Source organism: Gastrolobium bilobum, unplaced genomic scaffold (assembly GCF_033153095.1).
Source record: "Gastrolobium bilobum isolate Gb01-03AN ecotype WA unplaced genomic scaffold, APGP_CSIRO_Gbil_v1 utg8085, whole genome shotgun sequence".
Taxonomy (NCBI): Eukaryota; Viridiplantae; Streptophyta; class Magnoliopsida; order Fabales; family Fabaceae; genus Gastrolobium; species Gastrolobium bilobum.
The window spans coordinates 614,697-641,117 of NW_026899665.1; the positions used below are offsets into that span (position 1 = coordinate 614,697).

The window sequence follows — 26,421 nt, forward strand, 5'->3', positions numbered from 1 at the left end:
GAATAAATTAAAGGTTTTATAAGAGTTATGTCGTAGTAAAAATGATTACTTTATGTTATAAAGATTCATTTTGCGTGCCTTATATTATGGTTATATGGTATTTCTAAAATATAATAAGCTATTTAACCTAAGTTTAAATTATTATTTTCTTTTCTTTTATTTATTTTCTGTCTGAAGACTTTTTTAATTAAAAACAAAACAAAACAAAAAGCGAATAAATTAAAAGTTTTATAAGAGTTATGTCGTAGTAAAAATGATTATATTATGTTATAAAGATTCATTTTGCGTGCCTTAATTTTTTTTTTCAAAATATACGGGTCCTACAAAATATTGTGTGTGTAAAAAAATTTGTGATCATGTTAAATAATGAATACAAACCCGTAAATGAAATGTTGGACACGGCGCACAGGAAGAAAAATGCTGCGACAAGGTGCACCGAAACAAATTGGATTGCCGATTTGACTATGAGCGCCTTTTTTTAAGCTTTAAACGGCGTACGTTATATTGGTTTGAGCTTTATACCTTGTGTTTGTCTTAATCGGATTGGGAATATATTTTTTATGTCTATTTTTATTTAATTATACTACCTGAAAAATTTCAGTTATTCAGTTATAAATTAATGATAAAAAATTTCAGTTATATATTAATAACTAAATATTAATAATTAAGATAATCAAGGATTTAAATTGTCATTCTCTATGTTCGTGTTATTTTTTAAAATTACAAATTGATTAGAGTTTATAATAAAAGTCTGCAATTTTATTATTTGATTTAAAAAAATTTAAGATTGTAATTTTTATAATAAAATTTATAATTTTAAAATATAGAATATGGTAAAAAAAAATAAAAAAAATTAAGGGATGTTAAAGCCGACGCTTATTTTGAAAATTCCAGCCATGCTGCCCACTATACGTCATCCTCTGATTATTTCATACTTGTTGTCGTTCTTTCTTGTCATACATTATTCACATCCAGTTCGGGTTCCTTTTACACGAAGATAATTCCCGCTGTTTGCAGCTCAAAACACCCAAGACATCCAGTTGATTTTGTCTTTTTCAAAAACACAATCGTCTTCAATTTTTTATTTTTTATTTTTTTAATTTGTATTAGACTTATTTTTCCCTTTTCTTTTAGGAAAGTCAATTAACGCACTATCGAAAAGGGAACGTGATCGGACCAAATACGGTAGGGAGAGCCCAATACGTACTAAATCCAAATCACACACGGTTGAGACTCTTTCTGTGGTTACTGGCCTGGGCCTGGAATTGCAGCTGGGGTGAGCCTAAGCTCTTTGTCCTTCGTCCTTCGCGTTGCACCAAATGGGGGTACCTGCGAAGATACTCTGATGCTTAAGTCAGTATCAGAGGCAGGTGTTTATGTTGTGAAAGTAAACGATGATAGTACCTTGGTGGTACATCGTATGTTTATACAGTAGCAGAGATGTGTGCTTGGAGGATGCCTTTCTTCATGGTGTAGGCAAAGGTTCCTTGGAGCCAACGTAGTGTGGCTGTCATTAGGAGTGAAAGTGGGCTGGGCTGAGCTAAGTTTTGCCCCGAAAAGCCCAAGCCTACGTCAAAAAATTTCAATTTGGCCTGGCCCAAGCCTAGTACGAGTCTAACTGTTAGCCTGGTTTGGCCCGTTTATAAAAAAACAAATGGCCTGGCTTGGCCCGTTAGCCTGTTAATATTTAACTTCCAAACAGAACCATGAATCAACTTTACAAAGTACTCAAATTCTGTTGTTACACCAAAAATCATAATTTCAACGTCCAAACATAATCATGAATCATAACAGAACTTACACAATATGCATTTAAGTCATTTTCAAAAGCAAAATGCTCAAACTAAATAACATATATTTCATCAGATCCAACAAACAAATCCATACTATGTAAATTAAAATAACTACATGAATCCAACAAACACATCATGATGCTTGTAGTAAGAATAACCTCTCCCAAAAATCTTTTAATATATTCATATACACAATCTAACATGTTGAGATGTTGGTTCCTCCTATATAAGAAATAAAGTAAGATTTCTATTAAAATATAATCGAATATAATTAAGTTATAAATAATTGAGTTTGATTAAATTTATATCTTTTTTTTTTCTTCAAGGCATACTTACTATATTTTATTTTATCTAAAATAAATAGTACAATATAGGCCGGCCTGTAGGCTTATAGGTCCAGCCTTTTCAAAGTGGGCCTACGGCTTTTTTATTAAACAAGCTTTTTTAAGGCCTGAGCCCGACCTATTATACAAAATATACTAAGTCAGGTCTAGCCTGATGTAGGCCGAGCCGTAGGCCCCTGTAGGCCAGCCCGACCCAGTTTCACCCCTAGCTGACATGGTTTAAATGTTGAGGAGCTTACCGCCATGGTGTCTAGTAGTAGAATTACGGCGAGCTGGAGCTGTCCGTTGCTTACTGGTTTGAGGGCGCGGTGGCGTTGCCTTGGCCTTAAGTTTACTGTCTGTAGAATGTACCCTGTTGCAAGGTGTTTAAGTACGTCTTGTGTGTCGTGGTGAGGTCATCGCGCCTGGTGTTCCGCGATATGGCATCGTGCAGGTGTGTCGCGATAGGGTTACCTTGTCTGTGTCTGTCCTTTATGCCTCGTTCTGGGACCTTAATGGGTTTGGACTTCTATGTGTTATTGGGCCCTGTTTGGGCCTATATTATATCCGGATCAGAATGGAAAGCTAAATTCAATCTGAGAATCGAACAATTTCCAAAAAAACTAACATACTTGCAAAAATTAAATTTTTATAAAAATTGGTCTCTAAATATTAACACAAATAAAAAATAAATAAAAATGTAGTTAACTGTAATTTTTTTATCAGAAAAATATTTCTGCAATTAATACAGATAAATTATCTGCATTTATTTTTAAAACGACGTCGTTTTGAGATTGAAAATTAAAAAATTATAATTATAAAGACTATAATAAGTAATAACCCTGAAATAAATTAAAATTACAAAAACACCATGATTTTTGTCCCCAAAACGACGTCGTATTGGACTTACTGCAGATAATTTATCTGCAGTAACTGCAGATAAAATGAAACTTTTTTTTATTTAAAAAAGATTCTCATAATAATTACTTATTAGTTAAATTTTAGTCTAAAGTAGTCTCATTCCACTGATCAAAGAAAAAAACAAAACGGAAATACTTCAGGCAAGTAACATTGTACTTTCTTCAATTACATGAAGCAATACTCTACTACGAGTGCAGCATATTATAGGTTTAATCATGAAAAGTTCCATTATGAAAACCTACAGGTTGTCTAGCATTTGGCCTACAAACATGGGTCTTGCCTAAACGCTGAGAAAATACAAGAAAATTACACAGCTATAACCAGGATATACATGTGCTTGCAGTAGCTCAAACCTTTCACATGTTTATTCCCCTTCCATGGGCTCCTCCATTGGTGTTCCAGCATTATAGTTCATATGTTAGCATCAAAATTCCAGTGAACAATGCAACAAAGCTCCGACAACAATAAAGAAGTGAGATCTGAAAGCATTGAAGGCAAAATATCTGTCCTGAAATGTCCTTCATGAGTTCCGGTACCCAAGTGCTGACCCCATATCTATCTTCACTTGTTCTACCAGTAGAAACATAAACACGAGATAAGGTATTTCAGCTTAAAGCAAATATAGAGGAGTCTCCCAACTATTACTTCAAGAATTCCAACAGGACCAATACTATTGACAGCCACTATAAAAGATGAAGAACATTATATATACAATTAGATGTTTGCTACAACCCAAAAACACCTGACTAGTAAAGAGGTGGATCAGGTTACGCTTGATTTCAAGTTTCTCAAATACTTTACACAAACCTTAGACAAGAATCTAAGAATTCCAAGCTTAATTTAAAATTTCACATAGAACTCTCATGAACATCAATTACCCATAAAAATCGCTCACACAAAATATAAGACAATTGTTAACATTCATTAGTCATACCAATAGAAGATTTTTCGGATTCCCACCTCAAAGGCCCGGTTCAATGAAATGTCTAGTTCATCTCTACGACAGCTATCACCATCACCACTATTACCATAAATAAGTGGTGCAATAACTGCATTACCTTATATACGTCTTGACTTCTGTTGTGGAGGGTATCCCGGCATCCCCATTTGATCTTTCCTTCTCAACTGTTTAACGAAGCAAAATTGAACATCTCATTCACAGAAAAAAGACAAGAAGTTAAACCCCTGCCCCCTTTCCCAAGATGCACTAAACCTGTTGCTGATTGGCCTGTGGAACACCTCGTTGCTTAGGAATAGTCCCAGGATTCATTCCGCCACCCATTGCTGCCTGAGAAGTGAGATTGTAAGTTGGCATAGCCTGAGGTGGCATTCTTTGCATGCCAACAACATTCATTGGCCGAGGGACAGATTTATTTGACCCATGAGCACCAGCCATGCTTCCAGATACTGCAGTCATCTGACTCATAGAAATAAGAAATAAATATACACATCAAAAACTGAAGTAGAGGATGTTTACACATGTATATGCTTGTGCACAAGCGAGTATAAAACCATTCTATACTATGAATGGGCATTTTTTTTTCCAAACAAGGCAACTTAAATTTCAATAAGGAACAATAATATCAAATGTACAAAGTCCACTTAGCATATTATATATATATATATATATATGAAGTAGGATCATTTGACACCGGTGTCAAATTTAAAACTTGACACCTCATCTGATAGTCGTTAGATCAAAAAGATCAATGGTGTCACATGTTTACAAATCTGAGTCATTGATCTTTTTTGATCCAACGGCTCTCAGATGAAGTGTCAAATTTCAAATTTGACACTGGTATCAAAGGATCCTACCTCTATATATATATATAGGAGTAGGATCAACTTACACTGGTGTAAGAATAAGAAGTCCTACACCCAACCTTAGCCATTGAATCACTTCTATCCAATGGCTCATACATATAATAAATTATAGTTGTTAGATATAAGTGGGATCAACGGCTAAAGTTGAGTGTAATTACACTGATGTAAAATTATCCTGACCATATATGAGTAAGTGAATACAAGTGAATCAATAGGCTAAAATAAAATTGTTCATAAACATGATGACATTAAACTTTATTAATTATTAATGTTAATCATCACCTAGATTTGCTCAATGTAGTCCCACTATCTGAAACTGAAGTAACATAAAATGAACTGCATCAGATTAGGATCAACCGAGGTAATTCAGTCTATCCTCTCACAAATGATCATTTTTTTGCTATCAATTTGGAGACAAAAGGATAAGCTAAAACAAGTTATTTCCTTGGAAGGTAATAGGAAGGTTTTTATAAAAGTGAATAGAGGGAGTCTCGAAGTGCAGAATAGAAATTCTTGTTAAAATTTCTCAGCCAGAGCTTCATTCATTCATCAATTTAATTTCAAAGTAATGTCTTCCAGAGAAATAAATTTATTTGTATGAGTCTTCACGTCTACTCCCTCCCCCCCCCTTCCTTTTCGTCCTCATAGATTCCTCCTAGTATATTGCCTATTTACAAGGTATCATTTCCTTAACATCTAGTAAGTATTTGTTCATAAAAAAAGTAATTCATGATTATACAATATAATTCCTGTTCATCTCATAAAACTGATGAACCTTAAGACTTTTACACAATAGAAAACCCAACTGCTATAACGTATAGGATACCCACATCATCTTCAATTTCTTTGTATTCTGTACACCAAACAAGCATGCAAATATTGTTTAGATGAGTGTGGCCATAGAGAGGAGGCCATCAACTAACCCACCCACCATTTGAAGGTGCTGAACCCAAAGTCTTAACATAAATTGAATGTACAGAATTCAAGGTACATCAAAAAGTTGAAAATAATCCTTCACTTCTCTAAATATGCAGTACTTTACAATTTAAAGTACTTCCTTATCCATAAAAAATTGAGCACCTTCATTTCTCTATTATCTGCTAATTTTAAGCCTATAATAACACTCCATTAAAAGATGGTTTAAGGACAAAATTGAATCATATCACTCACTATTCAGATATCCCCTGCTCTATGAAAATTTTAAATCTATAATGAGACTTTGCAATATAGAGATGGGTCCATGATAATTTAAGTCTCTACAATTGCAGTGTAGAATGATATAATGTCAACGAAATTTCAATCACCATTGCATACCGATTGTGAAGGTGGCAGATTGGTTCCTTCAAGATCAACTGAGGTGTCCACTGGACGTGTGGGATAATTCACAATTTTCTCTCCAAGTTGACAGGGTACAAGTGCACTGGGCATTGAATTTACAGACATTTCCAGTTAAAGAAAATAAACATTGGTGGAATACATGCTTCATGATGACAACTCCTTTTTTTTTCTATAGTACACAAACACAACCACAACCACGTGAATAAACCAAAATCACTCCCCATTAAACCCCGACTAGCGAGAGTAGGGTGAGGGCAATCCTGGTACGCAATCTTACCCTTGCAAATATGCAAAGAGGCTATTTTCCGGATTCAAACATGTGACCTTTCAGTCATAAAGGAGTAACTTTTCCACTACTCTAGGCTCACCCTCTTTAAACACAACCATGTGAATGTTGTTTATAAATCTTCCAAACAATTTTGAAGAAATGAAAAGTAACCAACAATGGTAGGAACAGGTTTTATCCAATAAAAACTTAAGGAGTTAAAACTTAAAACCAACCCAGAATAACCAAGGGTGGTAAGAAAGAGAAGGCCTTACTTCCGCCCAGGTAGTGGTTCAATTTTGAAATACCTGGCAAACAGAGTATAGTGATAATTATCAGATGAACAGTAAAAAAGAACTAATATGACCGATGCACCCCCAACTATATTGAATACAACAACGACGTGGAAACCAAAGTACACGTAATAACTAGGTCATATCAAGAAACAAAAAATACAAGGAGAAAAAGCAGAATCTTCCAAAGATGCCTATAAACGGAGAAATACCAATAACCTAAGAAATGTAAAATATACTTTTTATTGTTACGTATGCAGAATTCACACAGGAATAAACAAGGAGAAGAAAAGGGATCTTACTCATGCTCCAAAGCTTGTGCAGCTGTTATGCGCTTTCGAGGATCATATCTGCATATAAATACACAATCAATTATTAAATATAAAAATATTCATTTACCTTCATTGTAAAGCTTAAGCTTTTGGGATAGTTGGTTAATGACATGGTATCAAAGCCTTTATGACTAAGTGGTAAAATTTTAATCATTATCTCCCCATTCTTATCAACAAAAAAGTTGAAATTAATCACTAGGTAGATTGGTCTATGCATTATCCATGCTTCAAGTCTAAAGGACTTTTGGACGAGGGAGTATGTTAAATATAAAAACATTCATGTGCTTGTAACCTGAAGCTTGAACTTTTGGAATAGTTGGTTCAGAAATTCCACATTACCTTAAAAAGAAATGAGAATTAAAAACACAAGGGAACCTTTATTTATGAATGATGTCATGTATATCCACAATAATACACAATGTAATATTTATAGGTTGAACTCCATATGCAGTGTGAGAAAGGTGATAAGTGGCAATGACAGTAGGAGTGAGAATGAGACTGCGACAATAGTGGTGAATGACAGTGGTGCTGATTATAGTGTCAATGTGGGTGGAGTGGGATGGTATTTTGTCATTTCAAAAAAATACACTAAGGTATAATGGTATTTGCAGTTCAGTAAACAAATTAAATTCTTGAGGGAATGCCATAGTAGTTAAAAGAGGATTGCGGCCAACCCTAAAAATGCAATAGCAGGTTACGGAAATAGCAGAAAGTATTAACAGAACCTAGATACACCACACATATATGCTAAAAAATAAAAACAATCAATAATAATAAAAAATGCTCCAAAACAAACAGGAATTCCAAGTAGCCAATTAAAAGATCTAAATATTGTCAATATCCAAAACATATTCCATTCCACTTCCATATTCAAATGTCAAAAAGAACTAATCAGAATCTTGAATTCCATCATCACCAAAGTCTGTTTCAGCCTCGCATTCACTAGTATCTATATTATACATTTGTTCTGGCACATCTTCAAGTCCTTCAGTTCCTATAATGTCCTTTCCCTTAGAGCTTGAAGGCGAAACAGTGGACCTTGTCTGCTATCTAGTGTAAACTATAGGCTCATTAGCATTAGTTACCTCTGCAATTTCACCCCAGGTCAAGGTATCACCCTCAAATACAACTTTATTTTCATTATGTTCTCCATCTTCACCCATATCTCCTACCAACCATTCATTGCTTTCATCAATACCATTTAGGAGAATGGGATCAATCAAATCACGACTGTCAAATCGGTGCTTAAGAGTTTGATTATATATCAATCAAACCAAGTCCTGCAACTTCTGATGCTCAAGTCTACTCCGCCTCTTGAAATGAATCTATTCGATAATTAACAAATAAATATTAGTTTCATAATCAGTTATGAAGCTCTATAAAATAAAACCATTGAGCATTTACTTACATGCTCAAAAATACTCCAATTGCACTCACGTCCTAAAGAGCTGCAAGTCAGACTTAATACTTTAATGGCAGTTTTTTTCAGTGCTTTTGTTTCTGTTCCATATGTCCCTCACCATTGAATTGTAATACAAAATATAATAACTAAATACTATGACTAAGAAAATAAATTGTAATAATAAAAGCTTAAAGGGATAAAAAACTTACGAGGAGACACTTTGTCCCTTTGTCTTTTGGCCGAGTCCATGCCAAAGAGACCCGAAGCTTTCTTATATAGTTCCAATTCATCCATAACCTGGTCCATCTCATCCCCATTGGCAGTTAGCCTCTCGAAGCATTTTAAATAACCATTAACCACTTCTAAATCTTCATCCAGTCTTGGATTAGAATAAAAATATTGAAGGTTAAAATAATGCCTAGCTGCATGCACAGGATGATGAAGTTGACAATCCAATCTTCTATCAATGATAGCTAAAATCTCTCTATACTTATCTTCTCTTCTAATTCCACGAAATGCATTTTGAATTGCTTCTTTGGCCCTATCCATTGCTTCATAAATGTAACCCATTGTAGGCTTTTTTTCATTATCAACCATCCTCGGCACACCCACAAGAGGCCTCATAAGCCTTAAGACAAACAACATCATTTTAAAAAGATATACTGTGTACTATATCAGTTGCCCTTTTCCCCTTAGGGTCTTTGCAGTTTTAGATTTTGACCACTCATCAGAAGTGAACATCCTTTGGAGGTTGTTTTTCTACTTATACAACCTTTGCAATGTCAAGAATGTGATGGCAAACCTTGTTACTCTGTGTCTCACCAATTCTGTTTTGCTTGTGAACTTTCGCATAGTGTTCAATGCCAATGAATGATTATAAATGAAACCTACTAGATTGATGCCTCTTTTTATTGTCCTCTTTACTCTATCAAGCTTTCCAATGTCTTCTAGCATCAAGTCCAAGCAATGTGCAACACATGGAGTCTAAAACAAATGAGATCTCATGGCTTGTAAAAATTTCCCTAACATTAGAAGCATAAACTTAAATAAGAAAATGAGTCTCAAATATATTGAAATATTAGCAATTGAATGAGTTTATTGTCACTTATCGACCAAAACATAATTGCTTCCGTTATCGGTCACAACTTGAACAACATTTTGTTCACCAATCTCCATCACAGAAGCGTCCAGAAGTTCATGTAATTTCTCACTAGTCTTCATATAAGAATAAGCATCAACACTCTTCACAAACATAGTTCCTGATGGACAATTCACCAAGAAATTGATCAAAGTTCTACCCTTATTATCTGTCCATCTGTCAAACATAATAGAACATCCATAGTTTACTCTCTCATGCTCTTTCAATAATTCCTTTGAGTACTCTAACTCCTTTTGAAGGAGTGTAACTCTACATTCATGATTGGATGGAACCTTCAAATGAGGACCATAGTTTCCTATCCAACCATCAACTTAAAGCTTCTATGGCGTACAACATTGAAAGGTATCCCATTCGTTACCAAAAACCTCTCAATGTATTGAACAGTTCTTGTTCTAGCTTCTTTATCACAAGCATCAATGACGCTTGTTTGCTTCTTTCCTAATTTGATGTTGTTTTCTGGTTTTTTAAATAGGAGTAAGTCCATGAGACCTTTCACACTCTTGCCTTTTTTGCGGCATTAAGAGAGGCTTCACTTGCTGCAATTTTTGCAATTCACAGAGTATGTATTTCTTGCACCTCTTCAATCTCATCATCATCTACATTTAAATAGGATACCTTTCAATGTTGTACGCTCTAGAAGCTTCAAGTAGATGGTTGAAGCTATAGGAAACTATGGTCCTCATTTGAAGGTTTCATCCTATCATGAATGTAGAGTTACACTCCTTCAAAAGGAGTTAGAATACAAAGGAATTATAGAAAGACCATGAGATAGAGAGAGTAAGCTATGAATGTTCTATTATGTCTGACGGATGGACAGACAATAAGGGTAGAACTTTGACCAATTTCTTAGTAAATTGTCCATCAGGAACTGTTTGTGAAGAGTGTTGATGCTTCTTATATGAAGACTAGTGAGAAATTACATGAACTTCTGGACACTTTTGTGATGGAGATTGGTGAATAAAACATTGTTCAAGTGGTGATCGACAACAGAAGCAATTATGTTTTAGCCGGTAAGAGACAATAAACTCGTTCAATTGCTAATATTTCAATATATTTGAGACTCATTTTCTTATTTAAGTTTATGCTTCTGATGTTAGAGAAATTTTTACAAGCCATGAGATCTCATTTGGTTTGGACTCCGTGCTGCACATTGCTTGGACTTGAAGCTAGAAGACATTGGAAAGCTTGATAGAGTAAAGAGGACAATAAAAAGAGGCATCAGTCTAGTAGGTTTCATTTATAATCATTTATTGGCATTGAACATTGTGCGAAAGTTCACAAGCAAAACAGTATTGGTGAGGCATAGAGTGACAAGGTTTGCCACCACATTCCTGACATTACAAAGGTTGTACAAGCAGAAAAACAACCTCCGAAGTATGTTCACTTCTTATGAGTGGTAAAAATCTAAGATTGCAAAGACCCTAAAGGAGAAAAGGGCAACTGATATAGTACTCAGTACATCTTTTTGGAATGATATTTATTGCCATAAGGCTATGGGGCCTCTTGTGGGTGCGCTGAGGATGGTTAATAAAGAAAAAAGCCTGCAATGAGTTACATTTATGAAGCAATAGATAGAGCCAAAGAAGCAATTCAAAATGCATTTCGTGGAATTGGAAGAGAAGATAAGTATAGAGATATTTTAGCTATCATTGATAGAAGATGAGATTGTCAACTTCATCATCATTTGCATGCAACTGGGCATTATCTTACTTAACCCTCAATATTTTTATTCTAATCCAAGGCTGGATGAAGATTTAGAAGTGATTAACGGTTATTTAAAATGCTACGAGAGGCTAACTGCCAATGGAGATGAGATGGACCAGGTTATGGATGAATTGGAACTATATAAGAAAGCTCGAGGTCTCTTTGTCATGGACTCGACCAAAAGACAAAGGGATAAAGTGTCTCCTTGTAAGTTTTTTATCCCTTTAAGCTTTTATTATTACAATTTATTTAACTAGTCATTATTTATTTATTATATTTTGTATTAAAGTTCAATGGTGGGGGACGTATGGAACACAAACAAAAGCACTGGAAAAAATTGCCATTAAAGTAATGAGTCTGACTTGCAGCTCTTCAGGATGTGAGCGCAATTGGAGTATTTTTGAGCATGTAAGTACATGCTCAATGATTTTATTTTATAGAGCTTCATAACTGATTGTGAAACTAATATTTATTTGTTAATTATAAAATAGATTCATTTCAAGAGGCGGAGTAGATTTGAACATCAGAAGTTGCAGGACTTGGTTTATATTAAATATAACCAAACTCTTGAGCACCGATTTGACAGTCGTGATTTGATTGATCCCATTCTCCTAAATGGTATTGATGAAAGCAATGAATGGTTGGTAGGAGATAGGGGTGGAGATGGGGAACATAATGAGAATGAAGTTGTATTTGAGGGTGATACCTTGACCTGGGGTGAAATTGCAGATCTAACTAATGTTGATGAGCCTATAGTTTACACAAGATAGCAGACAAGGTCCACTGCTTTGCCTTCAAGCTCTAACAGAAGGACATTATAGGAACTGAAGGACTTGAAGATGTGCCAGAACAAATGTATAATATAGATACTAGTGAATGTGAGGCTGAAACAGACTTTGGTGATGATGGAATTCAAGATTCTAATTAGTTCTTTTTGACATCTGAATATGGAAGTGGAATGGAATATGTTTTGGATATTGACAATATTTAAATCTTTTAATTGGCTACTTGGAATTCCTATTTGCTTTGGAGCAATTTTTATTATTATTGATTGTTTTTATTTTTTAGCATATATATATATATATATATGTATGGTATATCTAGGTTCTGTTAATACATTTCGCTATTTCTGCAACCGCAACCCGCTATAGCGTTTTTCAGGGTTGGCCGCAACAGGCCGCAATACGCTTTTAACTACTATGGGCTAAATACCACCAAATGGGGATAAAGGGAGATGTAAAGCCATGTAAGAACCCCCCCCCCCTTCCCGTCCCCGATGAAGTAAGAAATGCTATGAAGGAAGTGTATGAGAAAAAGCTAGCCGATAAAAATGCTTCCCTAAATGAGTTACAAGAAGATGATGATGAGCTTGAGGAGGGTGAAGAAATCCGTAACCTTTGAGCCGGAAAAAGGGGAGTAACATCCTGTAGTGATTCCTTTGTTATTCCTTCCTAGAAAGGCAAGACTGTGAAAGGTCCTATGAACCTACTTCTCTTAAAAAAACCAGAAAACAACATCAAGTTGGGGAAAAGAAAAACAAACATTAATGATGCTTGTGATAAAAAAGCTAGAGCAGAAATGATCAACATATTGGTGAACAAAAATGTTGTTGAAGTGGTGATCGACAAGAGAAGCAATTATGTTTTGACCGGTAAACAATGGACTCATTCATTCAATGAGTCCATTGCCTCTTACCGGCTAAAACATGATTGCTTCCATTGTAGGTCAGCACTTGAACAACATTTTGTTCACCCATCTCCATCACAAAAACGTCCAAAAATTCATTTAATTTCTCACCAATTTCTCACCAGTCTTCATATAAGAAGAAGCGTCAACACTCTTCACAAACATAGTTCCCGATGGAAATTCACTAAGAAATTGATCAAAGTTCTACCCTTATTATCTGTTCATCCGTCAGACATAATAGAACATCCATATAGTTTACTCTATCACATGCTTTTTCAATAATTCCTTTGTGTACTCTAAATCCTTTTAAAGGAGTGTAACTCTACATTCATGATAGGATGGAACCTTCAAATGAAGACCATAGTTTCCTATCGCTTCAACCATCAACTTGATTAAAATGTATCCAATTCGTTACCAAAAATCTCTCAATGTATTGAACAGTTCTTGTTCTAGCTTCTTTATCACAAGCATCAATGACACTTGTTTTCCTTTTCCACAAGTTGATGTTGTTTTGTAGTTTTTTTAAGAGAAATAGATCTATAGGACCTTTTGTTGAGATATATAGTCCCACATTGATTGGATGGGCAACTAATATGGCCTTTATAAGGCCTTGGGCACTCCCACCCCTTGAGCTAGCTTTTGGGGTGGTGACCTCAAGGTTCTTAACATGTATCAGAGCAGGTTGTTCCTGAGAAAACTCAGCTACCACAACCACCGTCAAACCGGCGGCACAACGCCGAAAAACTCAACCTCCAACCATTATTAAGGTTATTTTCCCTTCCTACAAAGTCCCAAGAGCAAAGTAAGGCTACCAATCACTGTAGAAGGCAAAATCCCAGTTTTCCACCGCCGTCAGCCGCCGTCAGCCACCGTCAGCAGCCGTCGGAAAATTTTTCCGGCAACATTTCCGACCAAGATCCGCACCATTCGAAACAGAAGGAGCCGATCTACAAGTTTCAAGAAGGACCATCGGATTCTGCTGAGCCACGCGCCCCCACGCGCTAGAGAAAGGACGGAGCGTCCGCCCTACGCGTTACCACACGCAGCCATGTTGATTGAAAGTAAATTTCCATCCAGCAATGTTGCTCAACAAGGTATAGCGTTCCATGTTGATAATAGTAGTCGATGGATTCTTGATTCAGGGGCTTCAGATCATATGATAGGTAATGCAACCTTATTTTGTTCTTATACCCCTTACTATCAAAAATCACGAATAAGAACAGCAGATGGCAGCTTCTCTACTATTGCTGGAAAAGGATCCATTAAACTTTCTGAACACATTACTTTGAACTCAGTCCTTCATGTTCCCTCTCTTACTTGTAACCTTATCTCTATCAGCAAACTTACGTCTGAGATACATTGTGTTGCCAAGTTTTCTGTTAATGCTTGTGTTTTCCAGGAACAGGACTCGGGGCTGATGATTGGCAGTGCTAGAGAGGAAGAAGGACTTTATTATTTAGAAAAAGATTCTTGTGAAGGAAAAAAATTTTGGAACCACTCAGTATGTTTGTCTGATGATTGTAGTGATTTTTTGTTGTGGCATCGCCGGTTAGGACATCCAAATTTCATTTATCTTCAGAAGTTGTTCCCAAGCTTATTTATCAATAAAAATCCCAATTCTTTTTCTTATGATATTTGTCAGCTTGCAAAACATTCTCGTGTTTCTTATCCTCCTAGAGTCCATCATGATTCTTCTCCATTTACCTTGATTCATAGTGATATATGGGGTCCAGCCCGTGAAAAAAATATCTCTGGTGCTCGTTGGTTTATAACTTTCATAGATGATCACTCTAGGGTATGTTGGGTATACCTTCTAAAGGATAAGTCTGACGCTGCATCCATTTTTAAAAACTTTCATGCTATGGTTCAAACTCAGTTCCAGACCTCTATCCAAATTCGAACTGACAATGGTACTGAATATTTTAATTCTGTTCTTGGAAACTATCTCAGCCAGCATGGTATTCTTCATCAAAGTTCTTGTCCTAACACCCCTCAACAAAATGGGGTGGCTGAAAGAAAAAATAGACATCTCCTTGAAGTTGCTCGAGCTCTTATGTTTACCATGCACGTCCCTAAATATTTGTGGGGGGAAGCTGTCTTGACTGCAGCATACCTCATCAATCGGATGCCTTCTCGTGTCCTAAATTTTCAAACTCCTTTATCTTGTCTTACCCACACCTTTCCTTCTTTTCGGGCTCATTCTTCCCTTCCTCCCAAGTTGTTTGGCTGTGTGGCTTTTGTACATGTTCCTTCCCATCAAAGGTCCAAGCTCGATCCTAAGTCCATTAAATGTGTCTTCATAGGATATCCTCCTAACCAAAAGGGCTACAAGTGTTACTCATCTTCACTTCGTAAGGTCTTTGTTTCTATGGATGTCTCATTTGATGAGAGACAATCTTTTTTTCCTTCGACTTCTCTTCAGGGGGAGTCTATTGGGGTTGATGAAGATAAGTCTTGGAAACCAAATGATTCTGTTGTTTTGCCTTTGCCGTTGGAGACAGAGGGAGTCATTATGAAAAAGACAGGGGGAGTTAATGTGTCAGATAATGGAGATCCTCCCGGGAAATGGGGAAAGTTTTAAAGCAGGCGAGAATCACCTCAGGAGCCTCTAGACTGCCAGGATTCTGACTCGAGTCTTAGTTCCAGCAACACTGATACAGCCAACCTAGATGTGCCTATTGCTCTTCGAAAAGGTACTAGATCTTGTACTGCTCATCCTATTTCTCATCATATCACATATGAAAAGTTGTCCCCAGGTTTTCGTGCTTTCAACACTATGTTAGACAGTACAAAAATACCAAAAAATATCCAAGAAGCACTTGATGATCCAAAATGGAGGAATGCAGTCTTTGAAGAAATGGATGCACTCAACAAAAATGGAACTTGGGAGGCTGTGGCATTACCCAGAGGAAAGAAAACAGTAGGTTGCAAGTGGGTGTTCACAATAAAGTTTAATGCAGATAACAGCATCAACAAGTATAAGGCCAGACTGGTTGCTAAGGGATTCACTCAAACTCATGGGATAGACTATCAAGAGACATTTGCCCCTGTTGCCAAGCTTAACACTATCCGAGTTCTTTTATCACTTGCTGCAAATCTTGGTTGGCCCTTGCAACAATTAGATGTAAAGAATGCTTTCTTGAATGGTGATCTACATGAAGAAGTTTATATGGATCCACCACCTGGTTTTGAAAAAGGAGACGATTCAGTATGCAAGTTGAAAAAGTCTCTCTATGGTCTTAAACAATCTCCTAGAGAGTGGTTTGAGAAGTTTACTCAAGCTGTTAAGGGAAGAGGATTCCTCCAAGCTCAGACTGATCACACTTTATTTTTAAAACACTCTAATGGTGGTAAAATTACTATTCTCATTGTTTATGTTGATGACATAATTGTCACAAGTAATGATTGTGAGGAGATAAGCTCTTTGAAGAAATGTTTAGCTAATCAGTTTGAACTGAAGGATCTTGGATCACTCAAATATTTCCTAGGCATAGAAGTTGCTCGAAGTAAGGCAGGAATTTCTTTAACTCAGAAGAAATATATTCTAGACCTGTTACAAGAAACAGGAATGCTTGGGTGCAAGCCAGCAGAGACTCCAGTTGAACCCAATATTAAATTGGGAATCGAAGATGGGAAAGAAGTTGACAAAGAGCAGTATCAGAGATTGGTGGGAAAGTTGATCTACTTATCTCACACTCGGCCTGATATTGCATTTGCAGTTAGCATGGTTAGTCAATTCATGCCTTCTCCTAAGTGCAGTTTATAGAGTTCTGAAGTACCTCAAAAACACCCCTGGACGAGGATTGTTCTTTAAAAGGGGACACAAGAGGATGATTGAAATATATACAGATGCAGATTGGGCTGGCTCTGCATTGGACCGAAGATCCACTTCAGGATATTGCACCTATATTTGCGGAAATCTTGTGACCTGGAGAAGTAAGAAACAAACAGTTGTTGCCCGGAGCAGTGCAGAAGCAGAATTTCAGGCTCTAGCCCATGGTATTTGTGAAGGAATTTGGTTAAGAAGACTCCTTGAGGAATTGAAGATCTCTTTTTCCCTACCTGTCAGAGTGTATTGTGATAATAAGGCTGCTGTCAGTATTGCTCAAAATCCAGTTCACCATGACAGAACAAAACATGTGGAGGTTGATCGCCACTTTATCAAAGAAAAAATAGATGATGGAAGTGTATGTATGGTGTATATTCCTACCAAAGAGCAGATTGCAGATATTCTCACTAAGGGCCTACACCGGCCAGCCTTTGAAGACTTGATTGGCAAGTTGGGAATAATCAACATTTACCTCCCAACTTGAGGGGGAAGTGTAGAAAATCAGAATTCAAATTCAAATATTTTTCCGTTTTTATTTCCTATTAATTAGGAATAATTAAGATTAATTAGGATTGATTGTTTTTTATTTCCTATTAATTAGGATTAATTGTAATTGATTAGGATTAATTGTGATTAGGTTTAGTAAGTCATAGCTGAGTCATTCTTATGATTGTGATTAGGTTTGATGAGTCATAGCTGAGTCATGCTTAGCTATTTTTTCTTGTATAAATACTCCTCATTCCTCATGTAATTATTCAAATCAATATACTGAAAACCTTTTTCAATATGGTATCAGAGCCTCACCGTCCCCCGCTTTAAAAAGTGGAATTAAAAATAAATAAAAAAGCACAAAAAGGTAAACCAAAAATGGGCCTGTGCAATTTCCACGCTTCTAGCCTAAATGGCTCTTGCGTGAGGGGGCGTGTTGAGATATATAATCCCACATTGATTGGATGGGCAACTAATATGGCCTTTATAAGGCCTTGGGCACTCCCACCCCTTGAGGGGGCGTGTTGAGATATATAATCCCAATTGATTGGATGGGCAACTAATATGGCCTTTATAAGGCCTTGGGCACTCCCACCCCTTGAGCTAGCTTTTGGGGTGGTGACCTCAAGGTTCTTAACATATTTGTGGGGTGGTGACCTCAAGGTTCATAGAAGCGTGGAAATTGCACAGGCCCATTTTTGGTTTACCTTTTTGTGCTTTTTTTTATTTTTAATTCCACTTTTTAAAGCGGGGGACGGTGAGGCTCTGATACCATATTGAAAAAGGTTTTCAGTATATTGATTTGAATAATTACATGAGGAATGAGGAGTATTTATACAAGAAAAAATAGCTAAGCATGACTCAGCTATGACTCACCAAACCTAATCACAATCATAAGAATGACTCAGCTATGACTCACTAAACCTAATCACAATTAATCCTAATCAATTACAATTAATCCTAATTAATAGGAAATAAAAAACAATCAATCCTAATTAATCTTAATTATTCCTAATTAATAGGAAATAAAAACCTTTTTCAATACCTTTCACAGTTTTCCGTTCTTGCTAGGAACAACAAAGGAATCACTACAGTATGTTACTCCCCTTTTTCCAGTTCGAAGGTTATGGATTTCTTCCATCTCTTCAAGCTCATCATCATGTTCTTATAGCTCATTTAGAGAAGCATTTTTATCAGCTAGCTTTTTCTCATATGCTTCCTTCAAAGCATTTCTTACTTCCGCGCGCACGCGGGGGTTCTTACATGGCTCTACATCTCCCTTTATTCCCATTTGGTGGTATTTAGTCCAGGTACTTCCATCTGTTGTTGTCTTCTGATAGAAGTCACAGGTCACGTTCCAAAGCCATGCTATATGACGATATGGACCCGGGGGTTTAACCAAAGCACAAGAAGGAGACCGTTGTGTGTTGTCATTGGCTGCCATCTTTTAACAAAAATAAAATGATGGTAGGCTGAATTTAAAAAAAGATTTAGTTAACAATCAACAGTAAGTTTATGTGAAAACCAAAGTTATTTGTTACACAATAATATTGAAATTTTTTTTCAACTATATTAAGTTATTTTTAAAGTTATTAAAAAAACAAAAAAAAATGACAAACATTGAAACAGACATGGTGAAAACAAAGTTATTTGATAAAGAACAAAGGCCAGAAGTAAAAAATTGAATTTAGGGAAAAAAAATAAAGGCAAGAAAAAAATCAAAGAAGCCAGGGAAAAAAAAAGGCAAGAACAAATAGTACCCAAAAAAAAGAAAAAAAGAAGCCAAAAAAATAAAGGAGGCAAGAAAGAACAAATAGAACCTAGAAAAAAAACATAGGTAAAAAATAGATTCCAAGAAAAAAAGAAAAAAAAGAGGCCATAAAAAATACCTGTAAATGTGTGCGAGAGAGAGAGCAAGGAAGAGGGAATCGTTTTGTTTTATTATACAGAGCGAGTGCAAAAGAGCAAACGCTCGAGAGAGAGCAAGGAAGCTGAGTCGTTTTGTTTCGCACAGAGGGAGTGAGGGAGGGAGTGTTAAACCCCAAAAAGATTATACTGCTCTTAAAAATTTTCTGTTACATCTTTAAAATAAGGGCAAATTTGTATTTTGCCCCATGCCCACAACTGGGCCATGATTATGCCGCAATTCACCTACGATTTTACCTTAAATGCAGCCGCTGTGGCCACTATTGTGTTCTGGAGCGGTTCTTAGCGACGAGGCACCACAATGCACGAATGGTGCGGGTCGTGGCACAAAAGCAGTGCTCTTGACTACCATGTTTGTGACTCATTTTTTTATTTAGGGAAATTTTTACAAGCCAAGAGGCCTCAATTGTTTTGAACTCCATATGTTGCACATTGCTTGGACTTGATGTTAGAAGACATTGGAAAACTTGATAGAGTGAAGAGGACAATAAAAAGAGGCATCAGTCTAGTGGATTTCATTTATAACATTCATTGGCACTGAATACTATGCGGAAGTTCACAAGCAAAACAGAATTGGTGAGGCATGAAGTGACAAGGTTTGCTACAAAATTCCTAACATTGCAAAGGTTGTATAAGCAGCATACTTATTAATCTCGGATAGCGGCACGTAGGGGCTGACCCTCCAAACTACTATAGCTCTGTAGCATGTAGCGCTACAACGCTGCTGTGCAAAGTATACCTAAGTGATACACTAAATTGTACTCCAAAAATATAAAACTTAAAATACGAAAATGTGACAAAAAACAAATTTGAAGGATCTCGAACTCAAACATTAAAATATAAATCATAAGCAAATTGAAGGAATTAAAGTCTCAAATAATGTAACATAACAAAATAAAGTGGCAAAATTAGTCAAAATCCAAATTGCCACTTAAGTGAAATTTCAAAATCAAAGAACTTAAGGAACTAATCATAATTGAAATCATGAACATCCAAATCTTCATCTTCACTTTCACTTTTATCTAAGTTGTAAATCTCTTCTTTTGCAAAGATCCTTATTTATAGTAAGATTAATTTGTAGACAAACCTTGATTATTTATAGCAAATTAATTTGTAACAAACCTTGATCTACCTAAAAGTGAAAGTTGTAAATATTTTTACAAATAATAAGGTTAATTTATTTTTTCTATTATTTCAAGTAAAATTATTTAAAAAATAAAAGTAACATGATATTTTTCTATTAATTAATGAACATAAAAAATATTTTCAAAAACCAAACATACTCTACATTAAATACAATGACCTTACCAAAAAAAAATACAATGTGACATCTTATTTTCTTATATAATTGGGCCATGCACTAGAGGTGGTAATATGAGTTGAACCCGACGGGTCAAGCCGCCAAAACAGCACGGGTTGGATTACATATTTCAACCCACCAACCCGACCCGTTGGGTTGTAGGTCAAAACGGGTTGGCGGAGGGTTGGCCCGCCAGGTCTATTTCTTATTTTATTTTTTTTACTATAGGTAGTATTTTATTTGTTTTTAAGCTTTTGTGATATCAAATTTTTTGTTATCTTAGTACTCTTTAGAAAAAATAAAGAAGAAAAATTTTATTTATGACAAAGGTAATCTATGTATGGAGATAAAAATAAGTTTGTAAAGATATCTGACTAGATATTAGCATACATTTAGACTTAAGATTGGAAAAAAACTAAGGGGAATGTTATGTGAAAATAAGTAATATTATAATATTAATAAAATATAATTAATTTTTTTTTTAAAGGAGTTGACCCGCCAACCCACCATAAAACGGGGCGGGTTGGGGTTTTCAACCCACATTCAAGAGACGGGACGGGGCGGGCCAATCCATTTTGCCACCCCTACCACGCACATTGAGTGAAAAGTGTTAATGCAACTGGGCTTTTCGCAACAACAACAAAAATTTAGTTGACAACCCAGCCCAATTAAACTGAGGCCAATATTCAAAACAACCACGTTAAACCGGAACCCACCACAGATCAGACCGGGTTTATTGAACAAAATTTATAGAACCGAAGAAGACACTTAGTTAGATCAAAGATTTGAACACAGATCGGACAAGAAGAGGAAGAAGAGAATGGGAACGACGATGGCGGGTCTGGCGCCAGGTTTGTCTCAGAAGCTGAAGAAGGTTCTAGAATCGAGGATCGACAGCCCTGATCTCTTGTCTTCGCTCAACACGCTCTCTTTCTTCTACGATGAGAACACTTTTGCAGAAACTACTGCAGCGCAATAGCCGCAATAGGGGCCGCTACATTCGCTACACTTTGCCTAACCGTTGCGGGGCGGTCTATGACGGCCAGCCGCTGCACCGCAACACAACTCCGCTAAAGCGACGCTATTCACAAGTATGATAAGCAAAATAACAACCTCCAAAGGATGTTCACTTCTAACGAATGGTCGAAATCTACGACTACCAAAGACCCTGAGGGGAAAAGGGCAACTGATATTGAACTCAGTACATCTATTTGGAATGATGTCATTTATTGTCTTAACCCTATAGGGCCTCTTGTGAGTGTGTTAAGGATGGTGAAATTAGTGACAGTAAGGCTAAAGCAAACTTCAGTGATGGTGGAATTCAAGGTTCTGATTAGTTCTTTTTGATATTCAAATATGGAAATGGAATGGAATATGTTTTGGATATTGTTATGTTTTGGATATTGACAATATTTAGAACCTTTTAATTGACTATTTGGAATTCATGTTTGTTTTGGAACAATTATTTATTATGAATGAATGTCTTTATTTTTTAGCATGTATATGTGTGGTTATATCTAGGTTCTATTGATCGGTTGATCCATTGCACTATTTCCACAACCGCAACCCACTATAGCACTATAGCGTTTTTCAGGGTTGACCGCGACAGGCCGCAATCCACATTTGATAACTTTGTTTAGGTGACTCTTTGTTTCAGTGAAATTAGGCAAGAGGAACCCCCACCAAATATTCCTACATTGAAGAATCATGTTCATCGTGTAATCGAGGAACAAGCATTTATCTTGCTGCGATTGATATGTTTTTCCTACTTATTTAGGGTAGTAGAGATGACCCTTGAATTCTATGTCGATATCAACAAATTCCTAGAATTTTAATGCCTGATAGACTCTTTTCATGCGGTGAATAATTTACAAGAAAAGTAGCAACATCAGAGTCTTTCTAGATTATAAAGATTTCTGAGTAGATTAATTCAACAGAATGACTAGTGTAGATTGAGGCTGAAAAGCTTGTGTTCCATAACTATAAAAGCAACAAGAAGTTTACAGGGATAATAGGAGGTAAAGATATAGTTAGAAGTAAAAGTAATAAAAATCCCAAACCCATTCTTTACGTGTTAACCCCTGGACAAGGAAAGGAAGTCTGACCCATTTATCCACCCCAATGACCCCATCAATATTGGAGAGGGGTTGTCACCAGTATATAAAAGTGATCTCACTCCACCCTGTGGTCAATTTTGTATTACTTAATGAAAAATGAAACACGCCATTTTTCATTTTTTGCATAGGCATAGCAAAAAGAAAAGAAAAAATCAAAATCTTGGAAGAAAAAACTTACTCAAGCATCTTTGACAAGAGGTCATATGCAGGACTTTTTGGAGGTAGGTGTACAGCATTATAGAGGCTGGTGTTGTCACTTTACACAAACAGCAGAAGAGCAAATCCATCAATTTATTGGAAGGAAAAAAATCATTAATTTAATTTTAAAGGAAGAATGTGTAAGTAAAGCAGGAAGCAAAAAAGGACTAGATGCTAAAGGAATAAGTCATTCCTACATATAATTGTATAAACACAATAATAATGACAGCATATCACCTAAATAAATATCAAAAGATCTTACTATTTGTGTCCTTGTATATGTTGCAGATCTTGTTGCCAGTATGGAAGATTTGCTAAGCAAGGCCACTTTTCTAATGTGGGATGGCCTGGCACAGTAACAAGGTCCTGTGATGTAGCTCTAGAATATTCATCAATAGAATGGACGTCCCCCAGCAGGGAAAAGGAAAAACGGTAAGCAGATAAATTACCTAAAACCTTGAATATCTTGTCAAGTTGGTCGAGCTGCACAAGTGGAATAACAATCATATAAAATCCAGAAAAGGACATTCAACACCAACCAAAAGAAAACTAAACCAATGGTAACAATATTCAACTACAGAGTCAGAAAGATATATGCAATTGAATCAAGTACCTGAAAGGGATTTGATGTAGCTTTGACTTCTGCCCCTTGAAATAGTGGCTTCAAGGTCAACAACTCAGCAAAAATGCATCCCACAGCCCACATATCTAAATGTGTATTTAAGGAAAAATGACCGGGCAACTTTTATAATTAGAATCTACGGACGCATTCAATTATTGTACACTGTTGATAAGTTTAATTATGGATTACATGTACCATAGTGGAAAGCTACCCCAAATGCACATGAATAAATTAAAATTTTCAATCCTATGTCAATACTTTGACATCTCCAATTCAGTGAAATATAGCTCATTCAAGCAACTATCTCGAGTCAAACTAGGGATAACAACAAAACCAAGAAACAGAACCAAGAAACATGTAACTCTGAAGTTAACTATGCCACAGCACAGAAGTGTGATTCTTGACTGGCAAATATCAACAATGAAATTTTATACATACCACCTTAACTATCCAGCACATAAAGAAAGTAAAACTTAAAATAAAGGGATACCAACAGCACTGGTATAATGTTTTGCTCCAAGAAGCAACTCAGGTGCACGGTACCAAATGGTTACAACAACCTGCATGTTAGCATCTCATTTATTCACAAAATTAAACAATAAAACAGATGACAAGCTAAAAAGTAGTACGGGTGCAGAGCTAAGTGAGTGCAAAAGATGAGAAGAGGCAATCCATGTTTAAGCAACCCACATGTGGGGAATCAAAAGACTAGAGAAGGCTAGCAGACTAGGTAGTTCAAGAAGGTAAACTTGAAATTAACAACACTCATCATTCCTTTAACAGAAAGCTGAGATGGTATGCACCTTAAAAATAATTTTTTCCTGTCTATAATATATGCTTACCCACACTTTGTTTTCTTAATTTCAAAGAATACCATATTTAGTAAAAAAATATGCATGAAGATTTCTCGAACCTACCAATGAAATGATGCATATAATACAAGTGGGTAACAATGAAAATGATTCCTCATCATACAGTCATACCCCATTTTCAGATAATGGCTTCAAAGGAGCGTGATATATCCTTGCAAGTCCAAAGTCAGCAATTTTAACAACTCCGTGTTCCTCTCCTTCACCCATAACCTGGTCAAAGAAAATTCACTTAAAGAAGTCACTAATCAAAAGTTGAAAAATTGAGATACAAGTGGCTACATATAGCAATAAAAGAACTAATCAGTACACAGTGATAAGGTATCAAAAATCATACCAATATATTTGATGGCTTTAAATCTCGATGTATCATCCAATTACTACCAAAAAAATACAATATATTAAGTCCATTTAAAAAGAGCCAGAAAGAAAGAAAGAAAAGAAGAGGAATCATGATCAACTTCACAAAAAAAGGATTGTCACCTATGCAGATAGTTTAGTCCATTGAGCAACTGCCACAGTAACGATTTAACAGTGTATTGATTAATGGAATGGTTGAGTTTGTCCCTATGATGTCTAATTATTTCCTGCAATATTCAACACAACAGTTTATTTTATACTGAACCAAAATGCTAAATGTTCTAAGTTACAAAACGCACGTTATAGTCATACAATGAATAATATTACTGACATAAAGATCGTGTTCAGCATAATCAAAAGCGAGATAGAGAGACATGTCGGCTTGATTGATGTGAACATTGACAAGCTTGACAACGTTCTCGTGCGCTATTTCCCTCAGTAACTGCATCGTCAAGAGACAAAAAAAAAAAAGAGTAAAGTAAACAAGAACCAAGCAACAGTGGAAAGATTGCATTGAAAAATGAAAAGAAGAAGAAGTGAACACCATGATTTCGCGGATGGCGGTGGGAGAGACGCCGTCGCCATCCTTAGACTGCTTGAATTTCTTGATGGCGATGGATTTTCTTGGAGACTGTGACTTGATCTTAGCGAGGAAGACGAGGCCGTACGTGCCTTCACCAATCTTCCCTATCAGATCATACTGCTGCACCCACTCCGCCTTGTTCCACCGGCTACCGCCGCCGCTGCCATCTCCCATCCCTCTTGCGTTCGATCACCGTGACCTCAACGCATTTCGTAAGGCCTTGTTTCAACGGGATACTCAAAATAGGGGCTTCCTTTTCACTCCCGGAGAAAAGTAAATTTGACATGTTTTTGTGGGCCCATTACTTTTAATATAAAAAATATATATCCTATAACAATCAATTAGGATTAATTTCAATATTATCATTACTCAATCACATCGTTAGATCGACTATGTTGATCTAATGATTATATTTATTTCTATCTCGTATTTAATGTAAAAACATTAAATATAGAAAATCATAATCATACAAATATAGAAATAAATATAAAGTATTAAATATAAGAAATCGTAACCATACAAAGATAGAAATAAATATAATCGTTGAATCAATAAAATATAAAATTGATTAGTAGTAATATTATAATATCCTTTCCTTTAAAAAATAAATGAGTACGCAGATATTCTTATGTAACATAAAGGTACATTTCACTTCAAAATAACTACATTATTAATACATGTAAGAATGGAATTAAGTCATGACATGTTTTTTTATTTTTCTTTGAACTAAATATATTCATAAAATTGAACATAAATTAAAAACAAGTATATATATCAAAAAATGAAGTTTAGGTATTTTAGAATAATTATCTTTTGATCTTTTGTTTTTTTTTTCATGTATTTTGATTAAATTATTTTGTTTATGAAGATCAAATTAGGGTTTGGTAACTCAAAAAAAAAAAAAAATTCAATTTTCTTATGTGCTAAGTATCTGTTTTCCTTTCGATACAAAATAAAAATAAAAAATGAGGACAAAGCTAAAGAACGAAAACTACTGATCCTACGTAGATCACTTCCTACCTTATATGGAAGAAAGATACTATCACGTACCCGATTTCAAATTTATTGAATAGCACTTTTAGTAAGGA

General features: G+C 35.7%; 1 protein-coding gene across 1 annotated transcript; it reads right to left on the bottom strand.

Annotated features, from left to right (window-relative positions):
- Nucleotides 1–3,167: 3,167 nt before the first annotated feature.
- On the bottom strand, nucleotides 3,168–25,560 carry LOC133292442 (cyclin-dependent kinase E-1-like). The gene is made up of 16 exons (XM_061490849.1): nucleotides 25,295–25,560; nucleotides 25,082–25,192; nucleotides 24,874–24,977; nucleotides 24,728–24,770; nucleotides 24,505–24,603; nucleotides 24,012–24,081; nucleotides 23,513–23,607; nucleotides 23,349–23,382; nucleotides 23,162–23,246; nucleotides 22,880–22,957; nucleotides 7,060–7,107; nucleotides 6,740–6,772; nucleotides 6,176–6,281; nucleotides 4,251–4,454; nucleotides 4,096–4,162; nucleotides 3,168–3,607 (listed from the first exon to the last, which is right to left on the bottom strand). The coding sequence occupies exons 1-15, from the start codon at nucleotides 25,505–25,507 to the stop codon at nucleotides 4,097–4,099; spliced, it is 1,389 nt and encodes a 462-aa protein (XP_061346833.1). The 5' UTR covers nucleotides 25,508–25,560; the 3' UTR covers nucleotides 3,168–3,607; nucleotide 4,096.
- Between the last annotated feature and the right edge of the window lie 861 nt (nucleotides 25,561–26,421).